We start from the raw sequence: 18,395 nt of genomic DNA, 5'->3' as shown, positions 1-18,395 counted from the left end.
TCTAGTTCAAACAGTTGGTACAAATGAAGGTATATTTATGGAAGCCATTTTCAAGTGGTCCCTAGGGAAACCAGAACTCAAAACTGCAGGCAACTAAAAGGAAGTTAATGGGCGATGCTGATTATTGGACAGACTTATCAGGTATAAATGAGGATTTCTCAGTAATAGATTAACTAGAGTATCAGTGCGTATCAGTCTCTGTGTGGTAGACTGCCGTTGTCAGTTTCAAAGTTCAAACTGAAAACCAGCAGAGTCTGAATGAAGTCTTGGTTGAGGAAGACTTAAGGGAAAGTGAGGTAAGTGACACACTGAAACAGACAAGTTATGAATTTAGGAACAGGGGGAAAAAAGCAGCAAAAATCAGTGATAAAAAGCGATACTTAATACTGTAGAGAAGCGTATGCAGCCATCTTCCTGTGATTTTCCTATGCTGATCTGCATCCCTGTGCTTGATTTTCAAAGGTTCCGAGCATGTGCAGCTCCCTTTGACTTCAGTTGGTGGTGGGGATGCTTGGCATTTCTGAAAATCCAGTTCACGGTGACAAACAGTCCCAGGTAATAGGGACAGCAGTTGGAAAGTGTTTAAAAATAAACACCTTCCTAAACAGGTTTAATGAATCTGAAGTGGGTAAGGGAAGATTATTAATTCAATCAACTCTCTCAATTTTCTCAGTTCATTTTCAGTGAAGTTAATAAAGTGCCTGTTTTCCTAGGTTTTTCCATAAATGATTAAACAGTTATTCCCCCCCCCCTTCGTTAATATGTCTTAGAAAGTTCAATTTCTGTACTTCAATAGTTAGAGGATGGATTCACGAGTTTGTTAAGCATTATTGCTACATGTAAGATCTAGTGTCTCCTGTAACATGAGGGCTAGTTAAAATAACCTCTTTATTTAGGCTCTGTTGTACCTGTTAAATGTGCAATGTTGGGTGACGGCCATTCTAAAATTATTCACTGAATATGAATTCTAGGAATATGCACACTAAATATCTCAGTCCTTTAAACAATGTTTGTGAAATTTCTAGTGTCACTGCTTACCTAGACCAACCCTTTATTCCCAAATATGGGCATTGTCTTTTTTGATAGGTCTCTGAAATCCTAATTATTTTTAAACTATAAAATTTATGTAAAGTCCATTTGAGACAATCAATGGTCTGGATCCAGGTAGTAAAGGCTCTTAAGATACTACATTATTTTAAATTAATAGGCACTATAAAGAGGAGCTCTCTTTTTAGTTGTTACATTTGTGTATGTATACATTGAAAACAATTAGTTGCCGGTCCTCTCTATCACCATCAATCATCACCTTTCCCTTCCCTAGGTCCTACAGTGATTGGTGCTATACAAATCTAAAATGTATCATCCAGTGTGGTTGTAGCAGTGGTGGTACAAGGATATTAGAGAGGCAAGGTGGGTGAGTTAATATCTTTTACTGGAAACTTCTATTGGAGAGAGACAAGCTTTCGAGCTTACACAGAGCTCTTCCTCAGATCTGGGAAATGTACTCAGAGGTTAAGTCTACACAGAAACTAGATATCCTCCGAGTACATTTCCTCTGGCTCACAGTGCTCAGTCTGTGGCACTATTATATAGCTATGTAGACTTCCGGGCTCCACAGCCCAAGACAACTGGCCTGTGCCAGCCATGGGTTTCTCTTTGCTGTGTAGACATGCTCAGAGTGTCACAGGTGAAACACATTGTTTACCATAAGTACAGTAACTCCTCACTTTAAGTTGTCCCTGTTAACATTGTTTCGTTATTAGGTTGCTGATCTATTAGAACATACTTGTTTAAAGTCACGCAATGTTCTGTTATAAGGTTGTTTGGCTCACCCTGCTCTGCCTGCCCGGCATTCTGGTCGGGGGGCTTACCCCACTCCGCCTGCCCAGCGTTCCAGCCGGGGAGTGGGCAAGCCCTCGACCCCGCTCCCAGGCAGGAGCGCCAGGCAGGCGGAGTGAGTCAAGTCTCCATGCCCGAACCCCGCTATGCCCCTGCCTCAATCAAGCTTCACAATCATCATTTGTGAGTACAGTATTAAATTGTTTAAAAAACTTATACTGCATATGTATATGATGTCTTTTGTCTAGTGAAAAAAAATTCCCTGGAACCTAACCTCCCCTATTTACATTAATTCTTATGGGAAAATTGATTTTGCTTAACATGGTTTCACTTAAAATAGTGTTTTTCAGGAACATAATTACAAAGGTTAACTGAGGAGTTACTGTAGTTAATACATATTTCAAGGGACCATTCAAGATGAAGTAGCCTGTTAACATGAAAAACTTCAACCATCATCACCCGTACATTAAAAACTCTCTGGAACATACTGACACCAGCAAAGGGGAAAAAAGAAAAACAAAAAAACAAAAAACCCACAAACCACACACACCAAAAGCTTGTCTCTCTCACCAACAGAAGTTGGTCCAATAAAAGATATTACCTTACCTACTTTGCCTCACTAAACTGGATTACACAAATTTCTAGAGTTACAACCTGAAGAGTCTGGAATGTTGGCAGATGTTGCTATGCCAGCATCATCTTGGAAACGGGTAGAGGGCACCTGTTCTGGAGTGTTTGTTCTGGAACAGGAACTTCTGAATCGCCCTCTATTGACAGCTTTGGGACAGTTTTGGGACAACATTGACCTGTGGTACCGCTCAAGTGTGCAACTCTAAACAGCTGTTTGACAGAGGGGAGACCAATTTCTGGGCTCTGTCTTCACCTTAGAGGATGGCTGCTGGAACAGCATCTCAGCTACCCATATGGTGGAGGACAGGCTCCCCAAGCTGTTCCCCATGTTTTGTGGGGTTTGAGCGGCTTCCGTCATGCCATCAGATTTCTAGGGCTAGATTAAGGCTTAACTCACAAAACACAGTCATTTGGGAGCTACAGAACTTACTCCTCTCCCTTCTGTTCTCTCCCTGTCACCTTCTCATCTGTAGGGGCTTTCCCACCCCCTCCCCCATTGTTCTCTCCTTAGCTGGATTGTTTCCCCTACATTGGTCAGTTATCCTCCTTAGTTTCTCTCAACTCCCTCCTGGTTCTTCCTGATTCTGCAATCTCTTGATATGGGAGATCTGCTGATGTGGGACAATTGCTCTGGCACCTCAAATTGGGGTTCTCTATTTGTGGATAGCAAGGGTGGACAGTGGATACAGAGGAATGCTCCTTGGGGTCAGCCACAGATACTTCTCTGATGGGCAGTGTGCAGAGTCAAGTGCCAAAGTGCTTCAGTCAGAGCAGGTCAAAGTGCTGCAAGATGCAGTTCTTATGGTTTAGTGGTTATTTTTGAAAGTTGCTTAGGTATCACCCAGCTAAAACAGCTGTTAATATTTGTTCTGGATTTGCTGAAACAGGTGTGTGGACAGAGGCAGATACAATGTGTGACACCGACGAGATGACCATCAATCTTCTCTTGGTTGGAAGGACCCAGAGTGGCAAAAGTGCTGCTGGGAATAGCCTTCTGGGCAGCTTTGACTTTGACAGCCATCTATCCCCAAGCTCCGTGACCACATGCTGCCGTCTCGGATGCAGCTGCCGCATCTCAGCCTTCACACGCCGAAATAGCCATGAGCTAGCCCTGCGGGTTCACGTGATGGACACACCAGGGTATCCTCACAGCAGCCTGAGCAAAGAAGAGGTGCAGCAAGCGATGAGGGCAGCTCTGGCTCAGCACTTTGGAGATGAGGGCCTTCACCTAGCACTCTTGGTCCTGAGAGCTGACTTGCCTCTTTGTGAGGAAGAAAGTCACACGATTCAGCTAGTCCAGGTAAAAAATCCTGTACATACTGGCAATTCTATTTTCAGAAGTAGGAATCCTCAAACGGTATCAGCTGAAGTAGAAAGGAGACAGGTAGGTGCAGTTTATGCACCCACCTCTCCCTCCCACAGTCCAAGCGTGTTCTAGCTAAAACTCAGTGGCATTTCTGTGCTGCAGACAAACTTTTCATGTTAAATTTGATGGAAGAAAGTTAAACACAGAACAGGTGGCCAAGTATTATTCACGGTTATCAATTATAGGAGAGCAGAAAGGGGCCTGTGAGTCTGGTTTACCCATTAAGAATGTTTTTCTCCCCCTTCTTACCCCCATAATAGGATTTACATGTATTGCCTTTTGAGGTTTATCATCAAGGACCCAGACCTGTTGAGAAGAAATGCTACTTTAATCATTTGCAGATAGAAGCTAAAACGAACTATGTTAAACACAGAGTGAATTAAGAGGTTTTGAATTGCACAAAACCCAGAGGAACATTAAAAAAAAAAAAAAAACACCGCCAACACCTTTCCACCAGAACCTTAACTCCGCCCCCTAAAACACATATGCATTTTCCAAGAATTGTACTTGGTGAATGTTAAGTATTTAAATGTTTATATAATAATTTGTAGCTAAAACAAGAGGAACGTTTGATCAAAGCCACTGCTATTATAGTAAGACAGTAGAACCTCAGAGTTATGAACACCAGAGTTACAAACTGACCGGTCAATCACATACCTCATTTGGAACCAGAAGTATGCAATCAAGCAGCAGCAACAAAAAAGCAATAGAGTACCATGTTAAGCATAAACTATTAAAAATAAAGGGAAAGTTATAAAAAAATCTGACAAGGTAAGGAAACTTGGTTTTTGGTTTAAAGTAAAATATTTAAAAGCAGCATTTTCCTTCTGCATAGTAAAGTTTCAAAGCTGTATTAAGTCAATGTTCAGTTGTAAATGTTTCAACAAACAACCATGTTCAGAGTTATGAACATTTCAGAGTTATGAATAATCTCCATTCCCGAGGTGTTCATAACTCTGAGGTTCTACTGTACTATTATTCTGCTTTTTTATAGCAGTTGTCATTGGATCAGTTCAAAGCACTTTACAAATAAAAAAAAGTTTGTCAAAACTCCCCTGTAAGGTAGAGGTTATTCCCATTTATCAGATAATATCTCCATCTGTGGTTTCCTTAAGTGAATTGCCCATGGCCACATAGGTACCTTTAAGTATAGCTCAGATCATCTACCTCTCGTATAATACCAATAGTGTTCAAAGCTAAGCAGGGAGTAATATACTTTACATTTCTTTAGCAACTTTCTTGTGGTGGGGATTCACTATAATAAATGAGTGTTTCAATCTCCCTCTCCTTGTGCTGGGGTGGAGACTCCTCCCACAGCCTTAGCTGGAATTCACCCAAAAATTGCTCTGACACTTAACAACAATAACAAAAACGGTCACTCACCTTCTCATAACTGTTGTTCTTCGAGATGTGTTGTTCGTGTCCATTCCAAACAGGTGCATGCATGGCAGCTGGAAAACTTTTCCCCTAGCAGCATCCATCGGGTTGGCCTGGGTGCCCCCTGGAGTCACACCTTCATGGCGCTCAATATAGTGCCCTGCCGACCCACAACCCTCGCAGTTCCTTCTTGCCAGCTACTCTGACAGAGGAGTGGGAGGGTGTGGTGTTCATGTCCATTCCAATACCCATCTCAAAGAACAGTTACAAGAAGGGGAGTAACCGTTGTTTCTTCTTCGAGTGCTTGTTCATGTCAACTCCAAATCAGGCGACTCACAACCCCAAGTTCAGGAGGCAGGGTCTGAGTCATCCACTGATTGGAAGAGCACTGCTCTTCCAAAGGCCGCATCATCTCTGGCCTGCGGGGCGATTGCATAGTGCAAGATGAAAGTGTGTATGGAGCAGCAAGGATGTCAACCACAGTGTCAGCATCCTCTACCACCTCCTCTGCCTGGATCCCCAAGTTCTGGGCCACCCATCGCAGCAGCTGTTGTAGGACCCTGTTGTCCTCCAGGGCCGGGGCTATCGATGTCCCCGCCATGGTCTGATCTGGGGAGAATGAGGAGGAAAGCCCTGGCAATGGGCCCTGCTCACTCCCCTCAGCACCCAGGGGGTCACATGGTACCTGGTATTGCTGCACCGCCACATCAGCAGCCTGCAGTGCCGGGACCACCATAACCAAGATTGTTGGTATTGAGGTCGCCGATGCCAGTGCCACAGGTGAAGGGAAGACTGTCAGTGCTGCTGGTGGTGGTGCTAGTGGAGAGATGAAGGACATGGATCTGGACCTTGACCACTGGTTCTGTCCTTAATGATATGCCCAGGGTGTCCAGAAGGGCCAGAGATGAAGATCGGCACGCCATTATAGCTGGCTTGCCCCTTGACAGAATCGGGGGCTGAGCAGTCACGGGCGACTTGTCTTGCCTCTGTGGGGAGGACGGCGCCATGAGGTGCACAAGGTCCTGAGCTGCCTCGAACGCCTCTGGCGTAGAGGGGAGGTGGAGCTCTCCGCCATGTCAATCCAGAGTGTGGTGAGGGTTCAGACTTGACTGGACCCCCGAAGAGGTAGGAATTAATGAGACCCTGGGAAGCAGAGGGGCCGAGGTCACATAGCCCAGTTTGGGTCTCCCTGACACAGGCTCCTTGGGCTTGGAAGGGGGAGAGCAACCTCTCGCTGGCCTTTTCTTTTTCTGGGGCATCAGGGACTGAGACCAGTGCCTCAGAGAAGATTATGTACAGGTGGAGCTGTGGTGGTGCAGTGACTCCTTGGGGTCCTTTTGTGTGTGCCAAAGCATTGAGCACTGATGAGGAGGTGCTGGGTTCTGCCGACCCTGGGTCGGATTGTGGCTGGAGTGCTGCCTTCATGAGAAGCATCTTGAGCCTTTGCTCCCAGTCTTTTAAGTCCTAGGGCAAAAGCCTTTGCAAATTCTGTACCACTCCTTCTGGTGGCTCTCCCCGAGACACCACAGACAGGAAGAGTGCGGGTTGCTCTTAGAAATAAATTTTCCACAGTCCTCTCAGAGTTTTAACCCTGGGGACCAGGGCATACCCTGGTGCTGGGGGGAACGTTGGTGGGGGACCCCCAAAAGGAAACTTATGACCTAACTACTAATACTAAACTAACACTAGTAAACTGAGAACTATAAACACGAAGAGCAGACACTGCCCAAACGTGCTTGCAAGCAAGAGCAACAGGTTGTTCCAGCTAGCCGTCACTGGCAGTAAGAAGGAACTGAGGGGGTGGCAGGTCGACAGGGCTCTATATTGAGCACCATAAAGGCGCGACCCCAGGGGGCGCCCAGGCCGATCTGACGGATGCTGCTAAGTGAAAAGTGTTCTGGCTGCCATGCACGTACCTGATTGGAATAGACATGAACCACCACTCGAAGAACCTCCTATTTTATCAGTGACAGTCACCTTAATCAGCAACATGTCATCCCAGAGTCCCTCAGTCAATGATCAGGGGAATCATTTACCATTGAACTCTGGCTGATCCCTATGGACAGTATGACGCAAACTTATGGTTTGACTCAGAATCCTGGTTCCCCTAGCAGTTGCTGGATCTCAGGCTGCGCCACACTACCAGATGCACAGTGCAGCACACATCTGTCACTGTGCTGGCTGCTGCTGGTGCTGGTGCTGCTTCTTGCCAGGAGGGCTTGCAACAGGGCAGGATTTCCTGCATTCTCTCTATTCAACTAGTTTCTCCTGCATACTCATTGACTCCGCCAATCAGAGCCACAGGAGCAGATTTTCACAGCACTATTGCTGATTTGGGGCTGGGGTTGACTGTCCCACACACCAACACAGTGGGCTTCACACTTCAAAATTAAAATGAGAGCAACAAGGCACAGAATGACTGCCTCAAAAATATATACATCACACAAGACGACCTTGGCAGACTTGGGGCAAGAATTCAAAACACTTGGTTCTCAATTCCATGCTTTAATCTAAATCTAATTTAATTTAATTTAAAATAGACCACATTGGTTTCACAATAGAAAACTGTTACTGTAGTCAAAGCAAATATGGTGACTCTCTAATTCCAGCTCAGGCAGGACTAACTTTTTTTTTGGGGGGGGGGAGAGGGGGGGCAGGTAAAAACCTGCTAAAAGCTAAATTCTTTTCTGTTCCTCACAGACAATTGAAAATTATGTTTTTCTAGGGGGCAAGTAGTTTTGGTGGTGTTTTGGGGGACGCACTGGGGGTGGGAGAGGCTGTGGAGAGAGAAGAAATTCCTTTCCCTTGAACTTTTCCATTGGAAATTTCTCAAATACTTCTCATATGAATGAGCTTCTTTGAAAAAGTCAGCCAGCAGGGGGAATGTTGATTATCCTTTTCATAGTGTCTATACTAAGCACTATAGGGATGAACTTTCTAAAGAGCTACATAATGTTACTCTGACCTAGTAGAGAAAAATAAACCTTCCATTACCTGGTGCTTTTGGGAGAAGGCCCACAGGCAAGGAAAAGGGGAAAATAATCAGAATTCTTTGTCTTAGCCTTTCCATATGTTATTGGCCAACTTTCTCTGTTGGAAAAGAGATGAAAGATGTTATGAAATAAGCAAATGGGAGATGATCCTGTCTCTCCCCCACCCCCATTTGAATGGAAACCTACTACTTTTGTTTCATGTTTCTGTTATAATTATGGTCCACAGTTGATATAATGGTTGCCTATTTATTTCTAAAAGGCCGGATGTTATGATATCATCAACCAACCAGGGCAGGGCAGGGCAGCTAGCTGGATCTTGGAAAAGTATGTATATTCTGAACAATAATGTTTATACTTTAACTAACTGTTCTAAAAGGACATTGGAACTATGAAAACCTTTTAGCAATCAGCAACAATTCTTGATAAGTCACAATAATCCTCTCCATATTAGGGGTAGCATATCGATAAGCCACCTAGAATATATTTACACCTTTCTGGATTTTCATTTATTGGTGTGGTCTTGTGAATTGAGCACAGGACACGGGGCGAGATATCCCCAAATTCTAGTATTGACTTCAATGCTCACTTGCCTGACCCTGAGCAAACCACTTAACTAACAAAATTAATAGGCAGCTGCTTTAAAACAAACAGAAGGAAGTACTTGTTCACACAATGCACAGTCAACCTGTAGAACTCATTGCCAGTGGATGTTGTGAAGGCTAGAAGTATCAATTGGTTCAGAAAAGAATTATATAACCTAATGGAGGACAGGTCCATCAATGGCTACTAGTCAAGATGGTCAGGCATGCAACCCAATGCTTTGGGTGTCCCTAAACTTCCAACTGCCAAAAGCTGGGACTAGATGACAAGGGATGGATCACTCGATAATAGCCCTGTTCTGTTCATTCTCACTCAAACATCTGGCACCAGCCACTGTCGGAAGATAGGATAGTGGGCTAAATGCATAGGTACTGACTCCGTGGGTGCTCCAGGGCTGGAGCACACAATGGGGGGGGGAGAGAGGAATAAAATGGTGGGTGCTGAGCATCCCCCCTCCCCATCAAAACCTCCCCCTCCCCCCCAGTGCACCGGTGAGCCCCCTGGATCAGCACCATCTCCTCCCTCCCCATACCTCCCACACACCATGAAAAGCTGTTTCACTGCATACAGGAGGCTGCGAGGGAGGGGGAAGGAACAAGGATGCGGCATGCACAGGGGAGGGGGCAGAACTGGGCGGGAAGAGGTGGGGTGGGGTGTGGAGCACAGGCAGGAATAGATAGGGCAGGGGTGCGGCCTTGGGGGCAGGGGTGGAGTGGGAGCAGGGCATGATTCAGAGCCAGGAGTCGAGCACCCCCGGCACTTTTGAAATTCGGTGCCTATGGCTAAATGGATCATTGGTCTGACCCTGTTCTTACATTCTTAACCTCTGTAATTCTCTCTCCCACCCCACCCTTTGTAAAACTGGAATGATGCTTATCCACACATTGCCCCAGGTGGAGTGAGGATTCAGGACTTAATATTTTAAAGTGCTTTGAAAATGCAAAGCACAAGTATATTTCCCTCCATCTCATAGCACAAACATGTTCAGCATGCTATAAATTTTATGCAAAACTGCATTAAGTAACTAATTTGGGAGATTTTCCTCACAATTTATATTTTACATGTAAGAAATGGCAAAACTGACCCATCACGATCAACAGGAAGATGAACAGCCCTAGTACAAGTACAGCAGAATATAAAGGAGGTCACGTTTCAGTAGTTGGACCTACACATAGGCAGCACGTAATGGAGGGCAGGGGAAACTAAGCTTCCCCTCACACTGTGGGGGGGGGGGGAGGGGGAGAGACGAAAGAGAGAAGGGGACACATGGGAGATTTGGGGCTCCCTCAAAAGTCTCCCCCTGCCACAGCCCCAGGGTTGGAGGAGCTCTTGCTTAGGGTTGCTAACTTTCTACTTGCACAAAACTGAATACCCTTAACCAAGGCCCCACATGACCACTTCTAAGCCCCCCCCCTCACTTCAGCTCCATCCCCAGTCACTCTCTCTCCTACCTTCACTCACTTTCACTGGGCTGGGGTGTGGCAGGGATGAGGGTCTGAGAGGGAGTTGTGTGCGAAAGAGGGCTAGCCTCCCCAATAGGAAGCTTCAGCCACTACCTATGGATCTACACATTTCTTTTATTTAGGTATTATATTTCCTCTTACCAGAGTAAAGGCCATATGATTGATTACTACTGAAGTAGGAGTGGCACATAGTCACACATACAGCTGCAGTTATTGAAATATAAAAGCCTACTGCTTTAGTCACATTAGTGATGTTCAGATATGTTCACAAGACTATATATATAAAAAAACCCTTACACTCCCTAGTCCCCCCCATAGCAGAAGAAAGTTGATTTCTGTCCCTCTCCCCAGTCCTTTAGTCAATAGCAGGTGTATATTTGCTTATTCTAAGAGAGAGAGAGGACAGTAAAGCATTTTCCTTAGTTGCTAATAATTATTCAGTTAATAGTTAGTTATAGCATAGAGCAATTAATATAATTGCCAGAACTGCACATTAGTGTTGTACCTATGACATTTTTATTTTAAAACACGATTTAAAAAAATTAATTTGAAAGGCAAAAAACTTTGCTCTCTACTACAGCATGCTCCTGCAGCTACCCAATGTACCCTACTACCTAGCCCATTTGCAGGGTCTCTTATTCACAATATACAGTCTGCCTCATACCTTTAATCTTTAGATTCCAAGCATTGGGGAGGAGAACTCAGCTATCTAGCAGAAGCTTTCAATCCAGCTTTATTTACCACATCAAACTCCTTCTCTAGGCTCCCTCTCCTTACTGCCTGGTCTTACCAACTTGATATCTTCCCCTTGTTGAGCTAATTACCTCATTAGCACCACCATTGCCCCCAGCTGGCAACAATCCCCACTGTTACTGGTTAATTGATTCCAATTAAGCTCATAATCTTATATGCAATTACCTAAGAGACCAGGGTACTCGATCTTGCACTGTCATACATGCCTTTGTCTGGTATTCGTGCTCCTCACCACAGTATCTCATCATTTAGATCAGCGGTTCCCAAACTTTTCACAGCCCCTCTCTCTGCCGAGCTGGGAGCCCTGCTGGGAGGCAGGGCCGGCTCCAGGCACCAGCTTGCCAAGCAGGTGCTTGGGGCGGCCTCTCAGGAGAGGGGCAGCACGTCCAGCTATTCGGCGGAGGGTCCCGCTGGGAGCGAAGGACCTCCTGTCGAATTGCTGCCGCAGATTGCGATCGCGGCTTTTTTTTTTTTTTTTTAACGTGCTTGGGGTGGCAAAAATCCTGGAGCCGGTCCTGCTGGGAGGGCACAGATAAGGTAAGGGGGCCAAAGCTGCAGCTACAGCTGGGGGCAGGTCTGGGGCCGGGAACTGAGCGGCGGCCAAGGACTGAGGCCGAGGCCGGGAGCGGAAGATGTGGTCCGGGGCCAAGAGTGCGGCAGAGCTGGAAGCAGAGCGGGCTGGGTGGTGCCCTCCCCCCCGGGGGATATGCCCTACAGTTTGGGACCGCTGATTTAGATTCTAATTGGAATGGCTTGAAGCTACGTTGATAGTAGTTACCCAACAGCTGCCCAGTCCCCTACATCAAAAACTATAGCTCAATCCAAGTTGCCTGTAGAAAGGTAACCACATCCAGGTTAACATTTATAAGTTCTGGTTCAAGATGTAGAATAGAACAGTGGCTTCCAACATTTGTTAATTTACGGACCCCTAAATAATTTCAAATGGAGGCATGGACCCTTTTCAAATCTACTGTCTGTATACATAGTTGAATTCTGTTCAGTCACTTTTCAGTTTAAGCCTTTCCCAAATCCCTTAGACATAGTCCTGGGACCACAGGTTGAGAACCACTGGAATAGAGGGTCTGGTCTATTGTTTTTCCCAGCTCCTCCCACTTCTGATATTTTTCCTGCAGTCTCCCACCCCTAACTGGTTTCAGTTATGTTCATTATCTTACCTTACCACGTGGCTAAGAAGAAATAACTGGGAGTTAAGGTTTATAGGTTGCAATTTAGGTTCAGACCTGGGTATTGCAGAGACTGCTCTGTAAATTGTCCTTTCTGGGCAACTGATGAATATAGGGCGTCTATATTCAAATTACATCTGACAGCTGCCTTCAAAACGGTTGCCTGTAAATTGGTGTTGGTTTGCCTATGATCATAGGCTCTTGCTGAACATTTCCAGGTGTATTGGAGCAATTGCTCATCAGCACCAAGAGCTGTCATATACTTTTCAGACATCCATCTTGTTTATCCAGATGCTCAATGAGTGCATAAGACAATGGGAAGGGTTAATAACAAGGTATGGTCTGAGGTGTAAATTTACTTTAAAAATACAGTATTTGAAATTCATTAATTTTACATTCACATTTCATGTTACCTGTTTTCTGCATACATAATATATCAAAATTCATAAAGTGAATAGTCCAACTGGACTGAAAAGGAATCAGCTCTAAAAAGAGGGAGCGTGGCTGACACAATCAAGTATTTCATACTGACCTAAGATTTTGTACTGCCCCTCCATTTCCCTCCCAACCCAGGCTGTAAGAACCTCCCAGGAAAATTAGATTGGCATTGCATGATCCCTAGGAGATTTCATGAAGTCTTTTGCTCTTTTCCTTTCTCAGGATATAGGAAACTGTTTTCAACAGGTTTTATTTTGCAAGATGGAAGTGGCAACTGTTGTAAATGGTGTTATGGCTGTGGTGGAAAAGCTTTTATCAGAGAGAAAGTTTCTGCAATATGATCTAAAAGGTATCAGACTCTGGATTAGCTTCAATGCTCCTGAATGCTGAAGAGATATGATGAAATAACTGGCTCTGTGGATATGGGGAAAGCGGTAGACATGATGCATCTTAACTTTAGCAAAGCTTTTGATACAGTTTCCCTCACCATTCATGCCAGCAAGTTAAAAAAAAGGATAGATTGGATAAATGGACTATAAGGTGGATAGAAAGCTGGCTAAATCATTGGGCACAACGGGTAGTGATCAACAGCTCGATGTCTAGTTGGCAGTGGATATCAAGCGGCATGCCCCAGGGTCAGACCTGGGGGCAGTTTTGTTCAACATCTTCATTAATAATCTGGATGATGGGATGGATTGCACCCTCAGCAAGTTCGTGAATGACACTAAGATGGGGGGAGCGGTAGATACGCTGGAGGATACGGATAGGGTCCAGAGTGACCTAGACAAATTGGAGGGTTGGGCCAAAAGAAACCTGATGAGGTTCAGCAAGGATAGGATGGAAGAATCCCATGCACTGCTATAGGCTGGTGACCGACTGGCTAAGCAGCATTTCTGCGGAAAAGGAGCTAGGGATTACAGTGGATGAGAAGCTGGATATAAATCAGCAGTGTGCTCTTGTTGCCAAGAAGGCTAATGGCATATTGGGCTGCATTAGTAGGAGTGTTGCCAGCAGATCAAGGGAAGTGATTATTCCCCTCTATTTGGCACTGGTGAGGCAACTGGAGTATTGCATCCAGTTTTGGGCCCCCAGTTATAGAAAGGATGTGGACAAATTGGAGTCCAACAGAGGGCAACAAAAATTATTAGTGGGCTGTGGCATATAACTTATGAGGAGAGGCTGAGGGAACTGGGCTTATTTAGTCTGTAGAAGAGTGGGGGAGATTTGAAAGCAGCCTTCAAGTAAGTGAAGGGGGAATTCCAAAGAGGATGGAGCTCGGCTGTTCTTAGAGGTGGCAGATGACAGAACAAGAAACAATGATCTTGAGTTGTAGCGGGGGAGGTCTAGGTTGGATATTAGGAAAAACTATTTTACTAGGAGGGTGGTGAAGCACTGGAATGGGTTACCTAGGGAGGTGGTGGAATCTCCATCTTTAGGGCTTTGTCAAGCTGGACCTTAGAAACCTCTGGCTGGGATGATTTAGTTGGGGTTGGTTCTGCTTTGAGCGGGGGGTTGGACTAGATGATCTCCTGAGGTCTCTTCCAAACCTAATCTTCCGATTATAATACTCTTTCCCACAGGCAGATTCCCAAACATTACTTATAATCAACTCTTCTGTGTCTTGTTCTGGGCTTTGCGGTACTTTGTCCCAGAAGAACAGAACTAATTTGACTATCATAAATGGTGATGTGGTCTCTAGCTGTAGATGGTACTTGACACTGTTAATCATACATAAAAGGTACATATTTAAGAAACGTGGGGTAGATAGGAAAGATGTATACAAGAAAGACCTTTATATTTCTAATGACACTATGTATTAAGAATTCAGACCTCACTGATATTTTGAAACTAAATTGACTAATCAACCTAATTATTACAGCACTTTAATCTGATTTAAAACTGGTAACTTTCAGTATTTACACAATATTAGAACACTTAATACAATTTGGCTGATATAATTCATGTTCTGCACATACCTAAATACTCCCTATTGAATAGGATATTCTTCATTTTGTGCCAATAAATTGTACATTGTTGCTGTGTGAAGTTAAACCACCCACGAATATCACATCACCTTGAGAAGTGGCTGCATTTCCATGGTGGGTGAAGAAATTCTTCTATATCAACTGTGTATAACACTGAGTTCCTTTAAGGCACTAATACCAAGATCCAGAGTAATAGTTCTTCTCTGAAGATGTACATACCAATCCCACTTCAAGAACAGGCTGGGTTCTCAAACATATCTTCAAGGAGCAATACTGCATGATGTGGAAGAGTTTTCTATCTCTAATTTCTAAGTTAACCTAAGCTATTAAGTTACTTTATAAAAGCCTATTGGAACATTCAGATTTGGATTTTTAAGAATAAAAACTGTATTAATCTTACCTGTTTCATGATCACAGACTATTTTTAAAATACTAAATAATTAGAGTTCTCAAAATATAAGAAATTAAAGACTGGATTCTGTAAAGCATTGGGCCTTAAATCTTTTAGACTTAAGCTCTTACAGCAGAAATTGATACCTGGGTTCTATGGAAAAATAATGGTGGACTAGAATTCCTTATGTTCTCTCAATTTTGGCTATACATCATATTTTTTTCTTATCTGCAAGCATAGCCCCCAGAGTTTGTACAGAGCACCACGGAGATCAACAGGACTCTGCAATGGCAAAAAGATGTTGATGCAAGATACAGCCTTGCACGTCCCCAGTTACAGACACTTTTGCTTAAATTGCGTTTTAGTATCAGATGCTTTTGAAATAAAAATCCAAATGAATAATGTATGCTACAAGCATAAATTTGCTCTTGCATCACCCATTCTGCTTACTTGTTTGAAAGAATATTGTCAAGAGATTTTTTTCAAATTGTCCTTTATTTACTAGTAACTCCTGGAAGATTAAAACTGAATAGTGTTTTCCTTGTAGCGTCACCCATGTTAGCATGCATACAGTAAAAAGGTTGCTAACAGGTGCAGGAGGGGGAGGGACATTTTCTTTTCTTTGATGAAAGAGCAATGAAGCAGCAGAAGCATACAAAGAATTATACTGACAAGCTGAACAGATAAGAAAATAAAGGCGTCACACTTTGAGTCTGATTCTTGAGTGTACTTTCAAACAAAATGTGCACTGTAAATACAATTTACTGTAAAACAATGCAAGGCAAACCAACAAAAAAAGGAATCTTGAAATTAATTTTATAGGCAACAAGCTTTAAAGGCTTTCATAAAAACAGACCCAACTGAGCTTCATTTAAAGAGGGAACATAAGCATCAGTTAGCAGCCCTACCAGGGAAACTTGTTTTTTCTCCCCTCATCCATGACTATAAATAAAAAAAAAATAGGAACGCTCTATTTACAGATATCAGAGTCCATCGTGCCATATTAACAGTTCTCAACTGTATTTTTAGTATTGCTTGGCATCAGATTATGTTTTCACAAACACAGTATGAATGTCTTACATAATTAACTTTCATATCTTAGTAGGAAAAGATCACTATTCCTGTATTTCAGAAACCTTTGTGGGACCAAGAGATGAAGTTATTTTGTTCTTTTGGATGGAGTGGGATGCAAATTCCATATGAGAGCTTTATACAATCTGCTTTATAGTGACCAAAAAGAAGTCTCTTGACCACCTATCAATTATAAATGGTATTAACACCTTTGAAGGTCAAGGAATCATAGCCATTTTCTTGCAATTCAAACTGTATGACCTGGCTTTCTGCCAGAAAGAGAACGCTTATTGGTCTGTCAATACATATATACACACACACAATCTATTCTGGTGTATGAGGAGGGAGATGGGAACAAGAAATGATAACTATTTGAGATTTGTTTATCATTACAGGAACTTCTGGGTCCCACATGGAAAAACTTCACTGCAATCCTATTTACGCATGCAGACAAGGTAGAAGAGGCAGGATTAACTGGAGATGAATACTTGCATGTTGCCTCTGATACCCTGTTAAACCTTTTGAGCTCAATACAACAGAGATACATTTTTGTAGACAACCAGGCAAACACACTCCAACAGGAAAGAAAAACAATCTTAAGAAAAATCATGGAATTTATAAGACAAAATAGTTACCAGGTGCTTCTAGTTAAATAAATTGATGGTGACAAACACAAATTACCTCTCAGGTACTCATTTACTGACAGCCATCTTCTTTTCTACTTTGGGATAAAATGACATACAGAGATGAGGACTCTAGAAGTCAGCACTAAATGCTTGGGGTATTTATGCCCAAATCAACATTTGCATTTAACGTATCATAAAATAGATGAAAACTGTGTAGACTACAAAATTAGCTACCATAAACATGTATAGTATGCCTATCACCCTACTATCTAACAGCCATTATCACACCAGATCAGATTCAGGTTGAATTCTGGACAGTGTCCTTATTACTGTGTTTACTGATATTACACCACAGATCATCATGTTTTATATTGTAGCTCATGAAGAGCAGATTACTGAGTAGAAAATAAGAATATGTATGTTCTAAACCATTGTAGTGTTGCTGTGCATTATTGAATAGCTACTACATCCTGCCTGAATTGACTGTCCTTCAGATTCTTATTTTTTTGCACTTGATTCTACAGTCTTTACTAAGATAGAAGCACAGTTTGCAAAGACCTTTCAGATCTTACAGTCTGAAAGTCTCATACTGTAATCTATTTTTCCCACCTTACTTCATAATGAAACCTAATTTGCACAGTTTTAACTTCTTAAAGAATATCAGACCTCCTTGGCTGAGTAGATTATAAGGCAGTTTAAATAGCTCCCGTGTTTTGAAGATTATTCAGGAGTATTTGGACAAACTAATTATTGTTGCTAGTTCCCAGAGGTATGCAAAATTAGTACTGTGGGGGTATATATACAAAGCACATCTAAAAACATTTGTATTCATCTTTCCTTTGTGCCTGTCTCTTAATTTTATATTATTGTCATTTTGTTGTTTTCCCAGCTTAATGGATGATGTTCAAAATCTGGAAAATTTAAAGACTGAGAAATTTATTTTATTATTTCAGTGGTTAGACAATAGATGGACAGTAAATGAAACACAAACACTTGGAAGTATATTTAAACAGTTATTGGGGATTTGAAAAGGTTAGTTGTGAATTGATATAGTGCTGCCATTGCCAGCTCATGACTTTATATTAATTGTGGCTACTTCCTTTTAACATGTGATGCAGTAAAATAGCTTATTTTAGCATGTAAAAATTAAATTAGCTGTTCCTGTCTCAGTAAAGTATGTGATTCTGTACACAATGTATGTCTGAAGAAATTTCATGTAGGAGTTAAAATACAAAAATGGATTCACTTGATTTTTGTTTCATGCAGCAGTGCAGTACTAAAATTGAATTAAATTAATTTTGTTGGTCAGAATCTATTCTTCAGTGATGATTTATGGGTATGATCCACCACATTCACTTCGGTTAAATTAGAAGTCTCTGCTTAGGAGCAGCCCAAAACTACACGGGCAGAGGACTGTGACATATCATGAGTTCCACCTATCCACTGTCAGACCACTAACTCTACACTACCTGAATACCTGGCATTAGAGACCTTTATCCATGAGGGCCCCTGCTTCCTGAGTAACTCTGTGGGTTGCAGTGGTTCTCAACCTATTTATCATTGTGGGCCGCAACCACTACTACTTGTATGGCCCTGAGGATGTCACATGGGCCGCAGCTCAGTGCTGATTGGGCCGCAGGTTGAGAACCACTGGTTTAGAGTGTAGAGTACTTCTCCAT

At 42.9% G+C, this 18,395-nt stretch overlaps 1 protein-coding gene across 2 annotated transcripts; it reads left to right on the top strand.

Moving 5' to 3' along the window:
• The first annotated feature begins 218 nt into the window (after positions 1 to 218).
• On the top strand, positions 219 to 18,027 carry GIMD1 (GIMAP family P-loop NTPase domain containing 1). 2 transcript variants are annotated; one of them, XM_054029551.1, is made up of 4 exons: positions 232 to 296; positions 463 to 555; positions 3,357 to 3,769; positions 16,486 to 18,027. In XM_054029551.1, exons 3-4 carry the CDS (start codon positions 3,380 to 3,382, stop codon positions 16,744 to 16,746), a joined length of 651 nt encoding a protein of 216 aa, XP_053885526.1. In that variant the 5' UTR covers positions 232 to 296; positions 463 to 555; positions 3,357 to 3,379; the 3' UTR covers positions 16,747 to 18,027. The 2 variants fall into 2 exon arrangements, with proteins under 2 accessions (XP_053885525.1, XP_053885526.1); XM_054029550.1 differs by lacking the exon at positions 463 to 555 and having other exon boundaries at positions 219 to 296.
• Positions 18,028 to 18,395: the final 368 nt, after the last annotated feature.

Source organism: Malaclemys terrapin, chromosome 5 (genome assembly GCF_027887155.1).
Source record: "Malaclemys terrapin pileata isolate rMalTer1 chromosome 5, rMalTer1.hap1, whole genome shotgun sequence".
NCBI lineage: Eukaryota > Metazoa > Chordata > Testudines > Emydidae > Malaclemys > Malaclemys terrapin.
Note: the sequence above shows the minus strand (reverse complement) of the source record. Positions and strands in the feature narration are given on the sequence as shown.

Bases quoted from the DNA above. Each gene is read 5' to 3' on its own strand.
- GIMD1 (XM_054029550.1), top strand. From the start codon at position 3,380: ATGTGTGACACCGACGAGATGACCATCAATCTTCTCTTGGTTGGAAGG. The intron at 3,770-16,485 runs GTAAAAAATCCT...TTATCATTACAG, and splicing joins ACACGATTCAGCTAGTCCAG to GAACTTCTGGGTCCCACATG.